We start from the raw sequence: 18,129 nt of genomic DNA, 5'->3' as shown, positions 1-18,129 counted from the left end.
CAGTCAAAATTTTTAAAAACATTTTTGTATGTCAAAAAATATGGACTTTACTATAATGAAAATCAATTATACCAATGATTATTAATAACTATAATTAATATAGCTTTACATTTAAAGAGTACCTCAAATGCATGTTCTTATTTCTACAACCTATTCAACAGGTGGGTTTGAACTGGTAGTAATAACAATAATAGCAACTATAATATAACATACATAAATTAACAGAATTTATTTTCTAATCTTCACCAGCTCCCCTTTTCCCACTCTCATCTATTAAAGAAACTAGAAATGTTTGATGTTTTTATTTGGAAACTAATATTTAAAACTAGAGCTTTCCTGACATAAATAAACTGCATTAATTATTGCCTACTGAATTTCCTAAAATTCTCTGAAACACAGAAAATACAGATCAAATAAATTAAATACTATTCCACTATTAAAAAAAAAAGCACACAATTTGGTCTAGAACTATAAATTGGGTACCACACATGTTTGATTATTAATTATTACACAAAGTTTAAATCCTGAGGCAAACTCCAGTTGTTAAATTGTTTTAAGTTTGACCATTTATATATGAATCTAGTAAAACATTCAAATTGTTGACATTTATTTTGCCCTCATAAATTGCTTCAAATAAAATTCTATCCAAAAAAAGTACATATATCCACAAAGTCTCTCGGTTCTTAGATAATTTTGTGAATTTCATTTTTAAAACTGCATTATCTAGACAGGCATTTAAAATATTCTTTACTTATCTAACAAGCCCATAAGCTAAAAAATCTTATGTGACTTATAATTTACAAAGACTAGAGTCTCTCTATATATATATTAGTATTTTTGACAGAACTGGAATGGATTAAAAAACAAACAAACCAACCCAGGGATACTTACTTGAACCTGGCAGGTGAAAGAGGAGTAGGAGGAAACATTCCTGGTTCAAAAGAATCAAAATAAGTAACTGTCCAAGAAAAGCTGCAACAGGAGAATCCCGCAATTAGGGATATTATAAGTAGAGTCCAGAATCCTTAATGGGAAGAGAGAGGAGGAAACTTAAAATTATTAACACTAAAACAATTTAAATAAAACAAGTAACCAATATTATAATAAGAGATTTGAGTTTAATAAAAACTAAGCCATGTAGAAGTATAAATTATTAAAACAATTAAAAGTCACATCATTATATTCTTTAATAAATTTAATATATGGAAGAACAAATTCAACCTAAGAATATAACACCTCCATTTGTAAAATTTGATATAGGAAGAATGGTTAAAAACATTTCACTCTTAAGATGTCCTGACATTTTTTATTTAACTTCATGAATCATAGCTTGCTATGTTTTATTATTTATTACTAAGTGATTAATTCTACACCAGGTACTTATGTCATATATATCAATTTTGGAGTACCCTCTTCCTTATAGTTCTCCTATAAAAATTATAAACCTTATGATTTGTCAGCCTTGCTCAATATACAAACAAAAGTTGACTCCCAATTTACCAATGAGTTGGGATACTAGAGTTTATTTGCAGTCAATTTGGAACAGTATTCCACCACCACCCTCACCCCCTGCCCACCACCACAGAAATCAAGTCAAAAATGTGGTATTACAGTGAACTCAATGAAAGGGGTTTTGAGAAGTAGAATATGAAGCATAAAAAAAGGGATCAGACATACTAATAAATTCATTTAAAGATTTTTTAACATACCGTTCATAACCCATTAAGGGTATTAAAAGGGCAATGATCTGTTCTTGTTGAGAATCTAAGTCCACAGTCCAAGGCCAACTCCCTTTAGGAGCAGTACAGATTTATTCTAATGTCAAGTTTTCAAAATTCCTTCATAAATTAATTTACTTGTTCATCTACTACACAAAATATATGAGGGTGATTATGTGTTTATTACTATGTTATGATAGGGATAGAGTGATAAATAAAACACAAAACATCACCTGTCTTCATAGAATAATTCTAGTGGGGAGAAAGATAACAGATAATTATAGACTATGACAACTATTTTTGAATAAATAAGATGTTATGAGGTAACACCAAAATTCAAGCTGCAAACTTTTAACATTTTTTTCTTGGAAGGGGAAAAAAAAGCTTAATTTTAAAGTTTTTAAGATGGTTAACAATAACACTCAAAGGGAAACAAATTCTACCAGATAGTGAAGCATACTGAAGACCTCAATGTTTAAAACAGTTGTACTGGTGTATGAACAGACAAAGAATGGAGCAGAATACAAAATTTAGAAAAAGGGCGGAAGAGATTATTTTTAAAAATGTTACTAGGTTCTGAGAACATAGCTCAGTGGTAGAGCCAGCATATATATACGAAGCCCTAGGTTCAATCCCTAGCATCACACACACAAACACAAAAAAAAGGTATTTATTCAATGGAGTGGTAACAACCTAGAAAAATAAAAAACAACTGGATCCATGCCCCATGCTAAATTTTAAAACACATTAATGTGCTTCAACACATTATTATGAGTTATTCTTTTTTTCCTAAACCAAGGTATAAAAGGAATTGGAAAAGTCATGCCTTTGACAGAAAAAGATCTATTCATGATACAAAATGTATGATACACATTAAAATCCACATATTCAACTATATATATGTACACACAAGAGACAAATCTGTGTGGCAAAAACATCGGATGACAAATGTTTTAAAAAATACATATTTGCAACTTAAAGCATGAAGGGAAATTTTTCTACAAGAGAATTCCTAGAAACCAGTAAGAAAAAGCCCAGCAATCTAAAATTTCAATATAAAAATGAGCTAAGAATATAACCATAGAAAAGCAACTTGTGATATTGAGCATGAAAAGACAGTCGATTCAATATTATTAATAATCAGAGAATTTGGTATCATTTTTCATAATTATCAACTGGCAAAAATACAAAAGTCTGGTAAAATTCTGACACTGAGGTTAAGAAGAAACAGATTCTTCATGTATTGCTGCTAGAGGAATTAAACTGGTAAATCTCTATGGCGAGCAATTTAGTAGAGCATTTATTAAAATGATGCCATGTATGTATCCTTTCATCCAGAATTCTCCTTCTAGATAACTGACCTACATATACGCTCATGTATAAAATATGCACAAGATCATTCTGTATATCATTACTTATAATGATGACAGGAAACAATCTAAATGTTCAGCAATGCAAGTTCAGTAGGTACCTCAGCAAATGCCTGAAACTGCAGAACCTATATGTGCTTCTTCCTATACATGTTTACTTTATAAATTAGGCCCAGTAAGATATTAGTAACTAGTAAATAGAACAATTATAACTATGTTGCAGGATCACACAATATGTGAACCAATACACAATCTATAACTTACAAATTTTTATTTCCAGAAATTTCCATTTAGTATTTTTGACTCTTTTGATCACAGATAACTAAAACCACAGAAAGCAAATTGTAGACAAGGGGTTATCTTTTTTTATTTGTTCTTTTTAGTTCTACATGACAGAAGAATGTATTTTGGCAAATTATACATACATTTTATTATACATAGTGTAATTTATTTTACTTGGAATTCCACTCGTGTGGAGTTGCTCTGGTTGTGTATTAAAATACAAAGCTAGGAAAGTTATGTCCAATTGTCTTTCCTATTCTCTCCTCCCCTTCCCTTCATTTGCCTTTGTCTAATCTGATGGATTTCTATTACTCCCTTCCCTAACCTTCCTTGTTTAGGGCCAGCATCCACGAATCAGAGAGATCAGCCTTTGGTTTTCTGAGATTGGTTTATTTCACTTCGCATGATAGCACCCAGTCCCATCCATTTACCAGCAAATACCATTATTTCATTCTTCTTTATGGCTGAGTAATATTCCATTGTGTATATATACTTTATACATTCATTCATTGAATGACACCTAGGTTGTTACCACAGCTTAGTTATTGTAAGTTGATCTGCTATAAATATTGATTTTAAATGCTGATTTTAAGTCCTTTGGGTATGTATAGAGAAGTGGTATAACTGGGTCAAATCATGGTTTCATTCCAAGTTTTCAAAGGAAACTCAATACTACTTTCCATAGTGTTTGCACCAGTTTACAGTCCCACCAGCAATGTGTGAGAGTACCTTTCTCCCCACATCTTCGCCAACATTTTTACTTGTATTTTTAATTAACTGCCATTCTGACTAGAGGGAGATGAAATCTCGGGGTAGTTTTGATTTGCAGTTCTCTAATTGCTAGAGATGTTTAACGTTTTTTCATATATTTTTTGACTATTTGTGTTTCTTCTTCTGTGAAGTGTTCAGTTCCTTTGCCCATTTATTGTGTTATTTATTTTTCTGGTGTTAAGTTTTTTGAGTTCTTTGTATATCCTGGAAATTAATGCCTCAGATAAGGGGTATTACCATATAGCACTGGTTAATTTTATCACTATAATACTATGCAGCTGTAAAAAATAAGAACACTCTTTATGTACTAATATAGAATGCTCCCCCAAGATACAGCAGGGAGCCAAAACTTTCAAAACTACAAATACGCACTTGTATGAAAAAGGGGAAATAAATGTATTACATATAAATACATGTGCATGTCACATGTGTAGAAATGAATATATATTTCACTTAAATATTTATGAAAAATTTCTGAAAGAATTAAGAATTTAACATTGGTCCCCTATGGTAGAAGAAATGAGTGACTGGCAGACAGGAACAAGGAGGCTTTTTTGTACATACTCTTTATATTTTTGGAATTTTGATCCATATTACTGTCAAATTTCTGATATAATTTATATCAAAAAAGTAAATAGAAAAGTAAGAGTACACCAAATTTCCAGTAAGACAGTCCTTGAATATGGAGGGGCAGAGAAGCTGTATCCTTACCTATGTGGAATCATATTCAAACTGCCTTCAGTTTACTCAACTGCCATTACTAAAGTGTACAACCAACCATATTTTCTGAGTACAGAGGAAGGAAAGGTTGACAACACTGGAGGATATCTTAAGAAATATCAAATTTCCTGAATATTTACACCAAAGACTTTAAGCAAAATGGAGGCAAGAAATGCACACATTTTTTGGTTTTACAAACCACGTGAATCCCAGGAACAGACTAATAAAACTATGAATTACAAACTCAAGAGTAACTGACCTTCCACAAAAAATATGGTGAAGTATTTTTGAGATACTTAACTTAAATGTTTTCTCCTGATAACTTCCTTCCCCATTCCCCTTGCTCCTTTGCAGAGAATCAGTTACAGGTTCAATGCCTTCAGAAGAGGGATGTAGTAAAGCAGAAAGGAGAAGTAACCCTAATGTCTCTTTGGTTTTTATGTTGCAACATTATTACAAAATATAATCAGGGGTAGGAGGGTAAACAAAACAGCTTGAATAGACAGTAAAGATAATGAATTAATTGGGGGTATAGATGAAATGTCTGTTTGGAACAGAAAGAAGGAAAGTGAGGGGTTTATTTAAAGGTGAGGAAGATGTCCCCGGTTTGAATAAAGCATGTTCTATATTATGCACTTTCTGCATATATGGGGGTTAGGGGAGGTTAGTGCAGCTGGGGTTCCCTGGCAATGCCATCTACAAGAAACCACCCATCATACAGGGAATATAGCTGTATGCATCTTCATAGATGGGCCCAGGGACCAGTCTGTAGGTACCTCTGCCCTTAGTGGGGCAGAGAAAGAGTAGGTGGTCCTATGGCTGCCATAGGAAAGGTCATCCTGGCCAAAATGAAAGACATTTCAATGGTATCTCACTTTAGCAAAAAACTTTATAATTTATCTTCATCCCAAAAATCTAACATAGTGCCACCACTAGAACCTTAACCCAACCAGAGATTGGGTAGATAGAAACTTAGTAAAGGCTATGGTACAATTTTTTTGCTAACTCAGTTAGATTTAAACAAATTATAAAAATTAGCATATAACTACAATTTATGGGTGGCTATAATGCCAAATAGTTGTTATTTGCTACTACTAAGATAAACATCTCTAGAAAGGGGAGAGAAAAATCAAGTTTACTCTAGGTGTAACATAATATGCAGAGTCTCCAAGAACAAAGATGGTAATTAATCAAGTATTTGTGTTTGGGGACTGCTATGAAATGATGAACCCTCTAAATACCTTTAAAAAAAAGAGGAGGGGGCTGGGGAGATAGCTCAGTTGGTAGAGTGCTTGCCTTGTAAGCACAAGGCCCTGGGTTCGATCCCCAGCACCCAAAAAAAAAAAAAAAAAAAAAAAAAGAGGAAACACACAAAGTAACACTTAAAAAATAACCAAATGTGAGGCTCTCTAAAGACAAACTTTTTCATCCAGGTGTTTTAATTAGGGTACCTGTCAAATTAGAGTGTTCTTGAGTTTTTCTGAAATGACTACTTCTATTGCACAATCCAAGTGATGACTAAAATTGGACATATTATTTTATATTCATCACGAACTAACCAAGTGATGTCCCAATAATAGGGCTAAAAAGAGTGCATTGCAATACTGTGACCCAGTAGTGCTTATGATTCAGAAAATCACTCAACTCATTTATGAGTAAGAAGAAAAGTCACAGAAGTTAACTCAATACAATCAAATGTTAAAATTCAGTATGTCCAGAATCCTCAAGTTAAAAATTTTATAACTTTTGTTTCATAAACTCACTTTACTAAGCATTAAGGATATGAAAACAAAGTACAGAAAAATGAAGTTAAAGTAAGTGTACCTTCCCAAGTACACCATTTCCACTCTTAAAAGCAATCAGCTAACAGCTTGCTGTGTCTTCTTCCAAAAATTATAGATAACTAGGTGGAGTAGGCAGATATATGGATCTAGTTATATACAAAATGTATGTATTTTCTTAGCAGATTTTTCACAAATATGATTCTTATCAGAAAAAAAATTGTTGTGTACTTTTTTCTTAACCTGATATTCTATGATGAAAATCTTTAATATAAGTACACAGTTCCACTGCACATTTTTATTATTCAAGTTTTTCATTATTAAAAATAAAATGTTACAAGTAACATTCTAGTGCATCGTGCAGTTATACAAGGATATGTTACAAATTTCCAGAGGGAAAACATCTTTCTTCTCTATAGTTCAATTTCCATCAATTGAAACCTACAGGACTCACCTAAGGCAAAGAAAAAAGGGTGTTTCCACCTAAAGCAAAAAAAGAAGAGGACGGAGATTCTCCATTCAAATTCCCTAACTGGAATTTTATATTTAATTTTTAAGAAATTAAATATATCTTGGTTTTAGGTTATAGTTTCTTTTTAAAAAACAGTCTAGCAACTTTCTAAATTACTTTAATCTTCCAGTAAGAGACAGTTACATTTTCTAAATATTTTCATTTTGTTCAGCAGTTTTAGACTTACAGGGATGAAGAGAAGTTTTATGAAGTCACATGTGGAGAAGCTAAATTGTACATATTATATAGAGGCAGAAAACTAAAACAACCAAACAAAATAAAAACAAAACTACCATCATCCTATACTACTATTCAACTAATTATATATCCTTCACATAACTTATGCCTGCTATCATAGTCCTTTTTATTTATTTTGAGAAGGATCTCACTAAATTGCTCTGGCTGGACTTCAACTTGGAATCCTCCTGCCTCAGCCTGCTGAGTCACTGGGATAACAAGCAGAGTTCACCATACCTGGCTCCATTTCTCTGGTTTTGAAATCAAATACATTATGAGAGAACATGCTCTCTGGGTGCATATAACTGCTTTTAACTTCATGCATGCTGGGAATATATTCATCTTGTAAATACTTATTTCATATTTCAGACAGATATCAAATTGGTTAGAGTTTATTGTTACTTCTGCTTTTATTTTATTGTACCTACATCATCAAAATAATGTTTGAACAAATTATTAAACTTTTTAATATCATCAGTTTGGTAAAAAAATAAAATACTTTGTTCCATAATTTGCAAATTATTTTCACTTTCAGATTTATAAACAATTCAAATAATCAATTAAATATTTCCTCCCTTTCTAATCACAATTGCATCCATACCTGACTGCCTTTAGCATCTGTCCTTATCAAATAAATTATGGCACCCAGGATCATAAAAGATGAAAAAAATACAACACCAAATACATACATCCTTTGGCAAAAGCTTTCAGAGCCATAAGGTTTCTGTCACAACTACTCAAGTCTGCAGTAGTAAGGTGAAAGTATTTGCAGACAATATATAAATCAATAGGTAAGACTGTTACAATAAAACTGTAGAAACAGATCAGACTTGCTTATGGGTCATAGTTTACTGATCCCTATATTAGAGAATTCCATTATAATTACTTCATTTTTTAGCATATTTGAAAATAATTGATGAGTAACATTTAGATAATTTCTAAGAAATGAAATAGCAAAATGTTTTGAGACATGGATAAATATAGTCACTAAAATCCTATAATGATGTTTGGAAAACAACAGACTCATTTCAAGACCAAATAAAACATACTTAGTTTTCTTATTCTTAGGAAGACCTGTAAGAATAAGTCAGAATATTCAATACTTACAAGCAGAACGGCTCAGAGTAATTCAAAATTGAAAATGTGTCTGAAGAACCCCACTAGTATATTGCACTCTAAAGCATATAGTCAATTAAGTGATTTAGATTGATATTTTGTAAATTCAATAAAAGAAAATCTCCAGTCTGTTTTGGTTTTTTTTTTTTTTTTTTTTAAGATACATCAGGTTTGGGTACAATCCCTGAACTAGCAGGGTCAGCTTCAACTAGTAACTAAAACACACAAATTCTTGGGCTCCATCCATGACTATTAGATTTGAGATTCTTGACCAGGTGAAGACCAGCAAAATGAATTTTAACAATTTCTTCAGATGATTTCAATGCAGCTAACCTTTGACTTTATTAGTCCTTTAAGAAACACCCTTTTCATCCACCGAAGTTGTGTGTGGGAGTACCACACAAACAATGACAAATCAATGTCCTGAGATTTAGAGGTCTTAATGTCTGGTTCTTATGTCTGCTTTTATGTGCTAAGAGTAAGACCTTCAATGATTTTATGACTAATAACTAAGATGCACATTGATGCTTCTTGCAAATAACCTACTGTCTCTGCCTTGCTACATTACCTAAACTACCAAATAGCATAAAAACTATAACTTGATTTCTTGTTTAGAAAGTAACATATATATACAAATTAATTATAGAAAATTAAATTTCTAACATACTATAGCATAGTGTTACTCTTATTAATGTACCACATACTTCTCTAAACTTACATTTGTGATCTTTCTTTCTATATTGGGATGAAACCCAGGGGTGCTCTATCATTAAGCTACATCCCCAGCCTTTTTCTATTTTTTTTTTTTTTTTTTTTTAATTTTGATACAGTCTAAGTTGCCAAGATTGGCCTTGAACTTGCAATCTTCCTCCTTCAGGTTCCTGGATTGCTGAGATCCCAAGCATGCCCTACCATGTTCAAAACATTTGTGATTTTTTTAAAAAAAGGTTTTCTCATGAATTGTTACAGTTATAAGTATTACATAAAAAAGAATTAATAAAATTCTAAACCTGTAACAACCTATAATTCCAAAACCTATCAGCTGTATACATACAGTCCTTTGGTGTTTTCTTTTTTCCTTTTTTGTTCTTTCAATGAGTAGGTCATACGCACAATTTTATAAAGAGTGTGCTACACAATAAATATTTGTGTACTTTTAGATGAAATAATTGACTTACCCTACCCAGATGCAGATAGCACTGTTATTTCCTCACTAAACTGTGGGCTCAAATTAATAGGTTCATACACAGGCTAAAGAACTTCAGGGTTTCAATAATTTTTCACTGTAGGGAAGAAAGCATTTTTGAACATGGATCTTTCTAAGAATGGATCAATTTCAATACTTGCTTTCTCTTGGAAATTTTTACTGTGTTACTAATGTTCTATCATGAAGTCATGATGATAGCAGTTTCAGGGCTTTGAAGCAGAAACAGCTGAGAAACTCTTCAAGTGATTTGGTTTCATCTTTGAATGTACTCCACAAGGGTCAGTCATTTTCTTCTCTGTAGGTGTGCAGAAGCCTGGAAAGTTCTCAATCATAAAAGAACCAAATGGGTGGCTCAAAAATCAAAAACAGTCCTTAACACTGCAAGATGCTACAAGTCTCATCCCAGTCACTAATGTTAACTAGCTGATATTAAGAATGATAGGGACCAAAGACATCAGGTTCAGAAGCTTCTAATTTTTACAATTTTGTTGTTGCTGGTGTGTGTGTGTGTCTCTGTTTTGATAGGAACTGAGCCCAGGACCTTACACATGATAGGCAAGCACTCTGCTACTGAGCTTATATCCCCAGGTCTGTTTTTGCTTCTTTTTGAGAAAAGGTCGCCATGTATATTGCTTTGCCTGATCACAAACTCATGGCTTAAGCAATCAGCCTCCAGAATAGCAGGGACTACAGGCCCGTGTCATCACACAAGCGCAGAAGCTGCTGCTTTTCTTTTTCTTCTTTATTGTTTGTTTTTGCCCAGAAGCTTCTTAGACACTGAAGGCATTCCACAGTATCACTTTATTAACATTTCTGTATTGCATTATTTGACATGCATATAAAAAAACTGATCCTAGATATAATTGTTACATGCCAAACTATATGTGCTTTGACCATACAAACTCCATTTTACCCTGAGACTCCATTTCGTATAGAAATGTTTCTCCCATGTGAAAACTCCACCTCTGTAACTTTTAAAAAATGTTTCTGTTATTCTTATACAATGTACTATAATGTTCTCTTTTTTAGTTTCCATTTTTCTTGGGCAGTGTACTGTACCCTGAACTGGGTCATTCTGACCCACACTCCCTACGTTGCTATGGTTTTAACTTATTGGTAGCTTGCAGTTTTCTCTGAAAGATGCACCCTACCTTCTGCAAAGGGGCAAGGTGTGCAGAGGCAACATGGTTGCTGCCCCTTGAACCACCAGCAAATAAAGTTTCAAGACTGTTGATTTATTTCTAACATGCCACAACATAATTTAATAATAATAGCCTTAGATTAGTATTTTCTGCTAAAGGCAATTCTGTTTTCCCTATGTACTTAAGGTCATCTATTAACTCTGGGTAATATTAGGAATGAAGGAAAAAAATGCAGAGTAGGACTAAGTTTGTGAAATGTGATAAACTTGGGAAAATGTTACAAATGCAAAAGCCAATGTGCAAAAACTAAACAACTCTGTGTTATATATGATTAATGCAATCATAGCCTATTTGGTCTGAGAACAGTCTTAAAAGAGGAATGACTGGAATGGGATTGGCAACATAAATTGATAAAATGAGTAAGAAGTACGTTTTGTCATGCAAGAGTTGAGAATACAGACAAATGTTTCCATGTGATATCTAGCAAACTTTGTATTTGAAGATAAAAGTTGCCTGCTATGCAAAACCAGGTTGATTATACTTTGGTCTATGTGAGCATGAGCCTTAAAAAAGTTGACTGAAGAATTTAGAAAAGACTGGGGGAGGGAGATAACATATATGATGGACCTCAAATGCCAACCTAGAGTGAACAGTCATATAATCTTGAGTGTGAAATAAAATGAATTGCAATAAATAGCAATAAAATACATAACGTAGGTAAAGGTCTAAACTTGTCAAAGTCATTTTGGTGGAGATAAAGAAATACAACATAAATAACCTTCTCTGGAAATCTATAAACCATAGCATTTTATAGATACTGCAGAAACTCAGGCCTGAGTCTTCTTGTCATTAACCTGTACAAATATAGACAATTTTTACCTTTTTTAAAAAATTGTTTATAAAAATATTTTAATTTCAATTTCTCCTGGGGTCTGCTTATGATATTATCTATCTTGGCTAAGTTTGTGAGGAAGTTTTCTTTCTTGTTATTAAATTCCTGAGAAGAGGTATGGGGAACCTTGCCCTGAAGATAATTGAAAATGCTAAGTATTTGCTGGATTTTAGTCACAGTTAAATATTTTAACTTTTTAAAATATGCTACACACACTGATGGTCCATTATAAAATTATAAAAAATATTTATATATACATACTACATGTATATAGAAAATCTAATAACATTTACCACAAATATATACAAATAAAAAGTTGACTAAACCAACTTTAATTGACATGGGATTATATTAAGCATTTTTCCTCAAAGTCTGTATAATTTACCATGACTTGAAAAAACAAATAGGAACTCAAAACCAAATCAAGTGACAAGTCATACCTAACAGTCCAGTATCTACATCATCTTCATTTTTCAAATTCTCGGCATGCAATTCTGTAAATATAAAGACAGGTTTAGGTAGAAACAATTCATAATATGAAGACCGACCCAAAGACTTGGAAAACATTGTAAGACTCTATGAAATGCCGAGTCAAAAATGGGTTCAAATTCTGATTTTGTTTACTAGCTACATGAATATCAGCAAGCAAAGAAGACCTCTATAGTGTCAAATGCCACACATATAAAATGAAAGTAGTGTTCATACCCTGTGGTTGTTGAAAAGACATTTATACAAACTTAAGGGCAGACTAGATTTTGAGTTCACTTCCTTTCTCCATTCTCCAAAAGTATCAATGTCTTCTGCAATGAACTTATACTTCGCATGGTTTTGACTTTACAAAAGTGATCTCTCAGAGCAGGGGAATAATAGCTGAAGACAAAACTATCCAGGTTACAGAAAAAAAGAGGGAAGAGGAGTGACAGAGAAATTAAACTGTGAGCCAGGAAAGGTGGCCCACACCTGTAATCCAAACTACTCCAGAGGCTGAGGCAGGAGGATCACAAGTTCAGGGCCAGTCTGGGTAACTTAGCTGTCTCAAAAAAACAATTATGGCTGAGGATGTAGTTCAAAGATAAAAGTTCCCCTGGATTCAATCTTCCCATGCCCTCAAAGAAAAAGAAAGAAATGAAACAATGGCATTCAAACATTTAAGATTGACAGTTTACACACTGTACTGTTATAAAGAGGTAAATTTCACACATTAACTCGACAATCTGTCTTCTGTATGAAAATCAAGCATTACGGTAAGCTGTTACAGGCCATCTGGAGCCCATTACCAGCTGGTACAAAATGAGGAAAAATAAAAACTGGAGTTAAATAGATTTAATTTTAATTAGTGAAGCAAAACTAGTGCTTCAGTGATAGTGTTGAGTGATTTTCATACAATAAGCCAAGATTTTTTCATTTTAATTTTTTTTTCAGTAACTTGGTCAAGGTCATACAATAATAAGAATTGGAATTTAAACTCAAATCTGATTTTTCCCACTGCAACATACAATATCCAAACAATACACCGATGAAAGTCCCTGGAAAAAAAACTTTCCCAACATGCCTATTTTGATTCCAATTTGGCCAATATTTCAACTTCAGACAAAGGAAGTAAAATGGGTAAAAAACAAGACTACACTTCCAGCAATAAAACTTTGAATACAAATGGCCATGCTTACCCTTAATCCCTATTAATCAGGAGAGAGGCAAGACTGCAAATTTGAGACCAACAGGGACACCAACAGAGACTATGTCTCAAAACAAAAAATACTTTGTGTACTAAATCTAGTTACAAACATTACAAAACCAAAAGAGGCTAATTACTTAACCTATAAAAGTAGAAATTTGGGGTGTGAGATGGGAAATTCTGGTCCTTAAAGAATCCTCAGTGTACCCAGGAGAAAGTCGGTAGCACATCTTTAACCATTTGTGGATCAAAGCCTACGAATACATACAGACTATTTCGAGTACATGCATTTTTCACTGGCTCCTTTTAATGGTGGTATTCTCCATTTGGCATAAATAATCGTACTCATATTTGACTCCATATGTTTACTGACTTAAAGGTATTTCAAGAGAACCTATTTAATTAAAAGATCCTTTCTTAAAAATGGTTCTCATTATGGACAAGGGAACTCATTTAGGAAGAGAAGACAAAGGGGGGAAGCAAAAAATGGTACAGATCAGTGCTGCAAGTGAAAGCAGCTACCAGCTTGCGGGCTGGGAGTCGGGTAAGGTGTGGACGGGTGTGAAAGCCAAGTCCTTGGTCAACTTCGCTATGGACACACTTTGAAGGTCTGGGTATCAGTACCTTTAACGATCAGGTAGGTGATGGCGAGAAGGAAAGCGAGGAGAACGGCGAACAGCAGCGAACAGAGAATAGACAGGACCTGGACTGGCCATCGCCGAGCCTGGGCCCGGCTCCGCGTAGCAGCGGGGAAAATACCATTGCGCTTATCAGGTAGGACGGGCGACCCATCGCCGTCCGGCGGGAGAAGCTGGGGGCCCCTTCTGGGCTCCGACGACGCCCCGGCCGAGAACTCCGCTCGCAAGTCGCGGGCCACTTGGTCGCATCCTTCCTCCTCATCAACTTCACCTTCACCCCAACTGTCCCCCTGAGTGAAAACAGAATACACAGGCCGAGAGACCGGTGCTGGGTTGCCGAGACCGCCACGCCGAGGAGCCGAACGCCCGCCACTCTCTACAAACGACATGGCGGGAAACAACCACAGAAAGGCGGAGGCCCAGCGTTCCCCACTGCCCCGCCCCGCCCTCATCCTCGCCAATCAGCAGCCTGGCTACGCCTTGGCCTCTACCACCAGGCCCAGGCGCGCAAGGGTGCCAAAGGGTGGGCGGTGGAGCCAAAAGGGTCCCGCCGAGCGGGAGGAGAGCCTGTGTGACCCCAAATCGCTGCTCTATCCCGGCTCAAAAGGCGGGAAGGGATACAAGATAGCGCGCAGGGAAAGTCAAGCCGAGGCCGGAAGCAGACAAGTCACCCCTCCCTGCAGCGTTTCGTCCCGGCCAAAGACCTCTGCCACTGCTGCGTTGCCTCCAGGCAAGCGCGAACCCTGGCAGCCCCAAAGCCGCATCTTCTAGACGCCGGGTCCTAGCGCCCGCCCATGCCACTCTGATACACGTTTTCTAACCGTTTGCTTTCTTCTTTTTTATTCTCTACGCTCACACTCTTCTTTAGCCTCCCCGCTAACAGGAGCTTAACAGGAGCTCACCGCCCGGCGCTCTCGCACTGCCTCACCTACCCACTTTCTGCCTTTCGCGTTGTTCTACCCGCCCCTATCACAACTTCCCTCCACGCTACTCGACACGCCTTCTTCCCCCTCCGCCTCGGCGCGCGCTCAGCAGCCGGTGCGTACTGAGCTTGAACCCTCTCAGGACCCCCTCCTCGCGCCTTCCCCGCCCCCTCCCCTTTGCTTTGAGCAAGGCACGCGCGAGCGCGCTCTGGGTCCCAGCCACCGCTAACGCTAGAAGCTGCGTACCCCCGCCCCCACCCCACCCTACCCTATCCCTGGCGGCCTCAGGTTAGTGGGGCGTGCATAACTTGGGCGGGGGGTGAAAGGTGGCAGGCCCCACCCCTTACGGGGTGAGGCGGTCTAAGCCCGGGAAGCTGGGACACGGTTGTCTTCCCTTTCCCGGGGGAAGTTGGTGGAGTTTTCCCGGCAGACGACTCGGCGCAGAAACTTCCTCCGTCCCCTTCCCCCCCCTCCATGCAGGCGACGCCGAGCGAGGCTGAGGCTGGGGGCGAATCACCGCAGAGCTGCGTGTCGGCAGCGCACTCTGATTGGACAGTGGGGAAGCCTGTCAGCTTATTGGCCCCACTGATCCCGCCCCGCAGCTCAGGGCAGCCTTTAACCTTTGGCCCCAGCGGGCGCCAGCCACTCAGATCGCTTCTTGTTGGTATGTGTAGCGGCAGTGGCCGCCGGCGGAGCAGTCTGAGCCCGACGATGAGGCCGGGGACGGGAGCCGAACGTGGAGGCCTCATGGTGAGTGAAATGGAGAGCCATCCTCCCTCGCGGGGTCCCGGGGACGGGGAGCGGAGATTGTCCGGCTCAAGCCTGTGCTCCAGCTCATGGGTCTCTGCTGACGGCTTCCTGAGGAGACGGCCCTCGGTAAGGGATCGGTGGGGCAGGGGGAAGCGGCACAATGAAAAACGGAGTCAGAGACAGGAAGCTTTCTCCAAAAGGAGAAGAAGATAAGAGTGGACGAAGGAAACGCTCGAGATGGTGGGATATGTCTCGAGGGGGAGAAACGGAGGGCGGGGTTGCACAAAAGAGAATGTGGGACCCTGGAAGTTCCCAGTCGGCTTGGCCTAGACAGATGCGCGCTGAAGGTGCTGAACCCTGGGCGGGCTGCGTCTTGGAGCCATAGGCCCGTTTTAGTAAGAAAACTTGATTCTGTAAGACTTTATAAGATGCTAGCAAAATTTGTTTTCTCTAGTAGTGGGTAATCTGCAGGGGGAACTGCTTGATAAATTGGCACAGGGTAATTACCTGGAACAATGGACACGTAGGTAAAGAAAGTTGTCTTTTAAAAGTGCGTTAAAGTGGGTGAATTAGTTGTTTGTATTTAGTGTCTGTAAGTGAACAGAATCTCAAGTCCATGAAAATGTGTTTTTAGGCAAAAAGAATTTTACTTGTCTTAAAAGTTAGGTTAGTAACTCTTTCTTACTAGTCAGGTGTCTCTGGGTACCCATACTTTTGTGTTTTATAAAACACAATCCCTCGTGTAAATTAATTTGGTAAATTAAGCATTTTACAGGCAATGTTTTAAAAAAAAATACCAGCTGCCTTTTGTATCTGTGTGAAATAGGACAAAGTTAAGGTTCACCATAATAGTTTTTAAATTTAGCCTTCTATATTCTCCAAGCTGAGCACATCAGCAGCTGATTAAATTAATGCAAAGCATAACTGATCCAGCTGTCCATTTATGATTTTAACGTTTCTCCATTTTATCATAGAATTTGCAAGTTCCTCGTAAATTCTAGTGTAGTTCATTTTGTTTAAAATATGAAGGTATAAACTAATAAAATAATTTGGTCACAAATAAGCATAATATTGTGTATTACAGGTAAGTGATTTGTTGAAATGAGATTTTTTGAGAATCATTTAATGTGACCTGCCAAGTTTTAAATTTTCACTATTTTTCAGATGGGGCACCCTGGCATGCATTATGCACCAATGGGAATGCACCCTATGGGTCAGAGAGCGAATATGCCTCCTGTACCTCATGGAATGATGCCACAAATGATGCCTCCTATGGGGGGGCCACCAATGGGACAAGTAAGAATGTTACATTTTTGTTTTGTTTGTCTTTATTTTTGCCTCAGGTATTGTGTCAAAATCTCAAAATCTAGGTCAATACTGTGCTTGTAGCTATTTAAGGATTAGTTGATGCCCACATAATGTTATTAAATAAGACTAATGTTGAATCTTGACTGTAACCAATTTTTGAATGTAAGTTTTCTGTATAAAAAATAAAATTAAGAAGTTTTTTTATTTAAAAGTGACAGTGTATATCTAGGTTTTTAAATTTAATGACTTTCAAGCATGTCAATTGAAGTTAGTGTTCTAAGTAAATATTTATTATCTGCTATGTCAGCATAACTAAACTTTGTTGGCCCATGTAAATGCATAGAATCAGAAAATAGTCATTGTTTAGGCTATTGGCTTAAAGTAAATTTTATTCTAGAAATATCTTCCTCTTTGTGTGAAGGGGTGGGGAAGGGGGATTTAATGCTCTATTTATTCTGATTCTTCATAGGACAATGCCAAATCAATAGTTCATTTTCTATTAACACTATTATTTTAAAAGAAATATTTATTGCTTCTGCACTCCTACTTATTGAGCTGCCCCTTCCATCTCTAGCATAAACTGTAAATGGACATTTTGAGGGAGTTAGTTGATTTGGATCTAAAGGCTATCATGCTGACTTGGAGACTTTGGTAGTACTGAGTTTCTAGAGAAATCCAAGAAAGGCAACAGGTTCACTTACCTTGAATTATTGTGTGCCCTATGCTAGGTTCTATAATACAGGGATGCTTAGGTGGCTGGGTTATTTCCATTTGAGTATCTTGATAAATCATAAAAATTTTAGGCTAGCAAATATTTCAGAAAGCCAATTATGTATGATCTCATGCTAATGAGTACTCTTTGCTTTGATAATTGTTTAAGCCTTGATGGGTAAAGTTATTGGTGAAATTTCAGTGGAAAAAGGAGCTTGCTGTATCTCTTTTTACCTAATCTTACAAGTAGAAGGGCTGAATGTCAAGTGGTTTTCTTCTTTTATATTTGGAATATAGCCCTTAATTTTGTACAAAAATCTTTACTCAGAGGTACCAGATCCAAAAGATTCTACCTGCAGGAGTTCTTTATATAAAAG

General features: G+C 36.5%; 2 protein-coding genes across 4 annotated transcripts in view; one reads left to right on the top strand and one right to left on the bottom strand.

Moving 5' to 3' along the window:
• The window catches only part of Arl6ip6 (ADP ribosylation factor like GTPase 6 interacting protein 6), a 33,901-nt gene extending 18,813 nt beyond the window's left edge, over positions 1 to 15,088 (bottom strand). Inside the window, exons 1-3 of one of the 3 annotated variants that reach the window (XM_047547447.1) lie at positions 14,182 to 15,088; positions 12,188 to 12,241; positions 892 to 1,024 (exon numbers count right to left, since the gene is read on the bottom strand). In XM_047547447.1, coding sequence (XP_047403403.1) covers positions 892 to 1,024; positions 12,188 to 12,241; positions 14,182 to 14,512 — 518 coding nt within the window. In that variant the 5' untranslated portion in view covers positions 14,513 to 15,088. Of the gene's footprint in view, positions 1 to 891; positions 1,025 to 12,187; positions 12,242 to 14,046 lie in introns of all 3 variants that reach the window. The other 2 variants (XM_047547445.1, XM_047547446.1) reach the window with 2 other exon arrangements.
• The window catches only part of Prpf40a (pre-mRNA processing factor 40 homolog A), a 53,482-nt gene continuing 50,211 nt past the window's right edge, over positions 14,859 to 18,129 (top strand). The window contains 2 exon segments of the mRNA XM_047547444.1: positions 14,859 to 15,859; positions 16,898 to 17,029. Of these exon segments, the coding sequence (XP_047403400.1) occupies positions 15,458 to 15,859; positions 16,898 to 17,029 (534 nt within the window). The 5' untranslated portion in view covers positions 14,859 to 15,457.

Source organism: Sciurus carolinensis, chromosome 3 (assembly GCF_902686445.1).
Source record: "Sciurus carolinensis chromosome 3, mSciCar1.2, whole genome shotgun sequence".
Classification (NCBI taxonomy): domain Eukaryota; kingdom Metazoa; phylum Chordata; class Mammalia; order Rodentia; family Sciuridae; genus Sciurus; species Sciurus carolinensis.
This window is presented reverse-complemented; position numbering and strand designations above follow the sequence as displayed.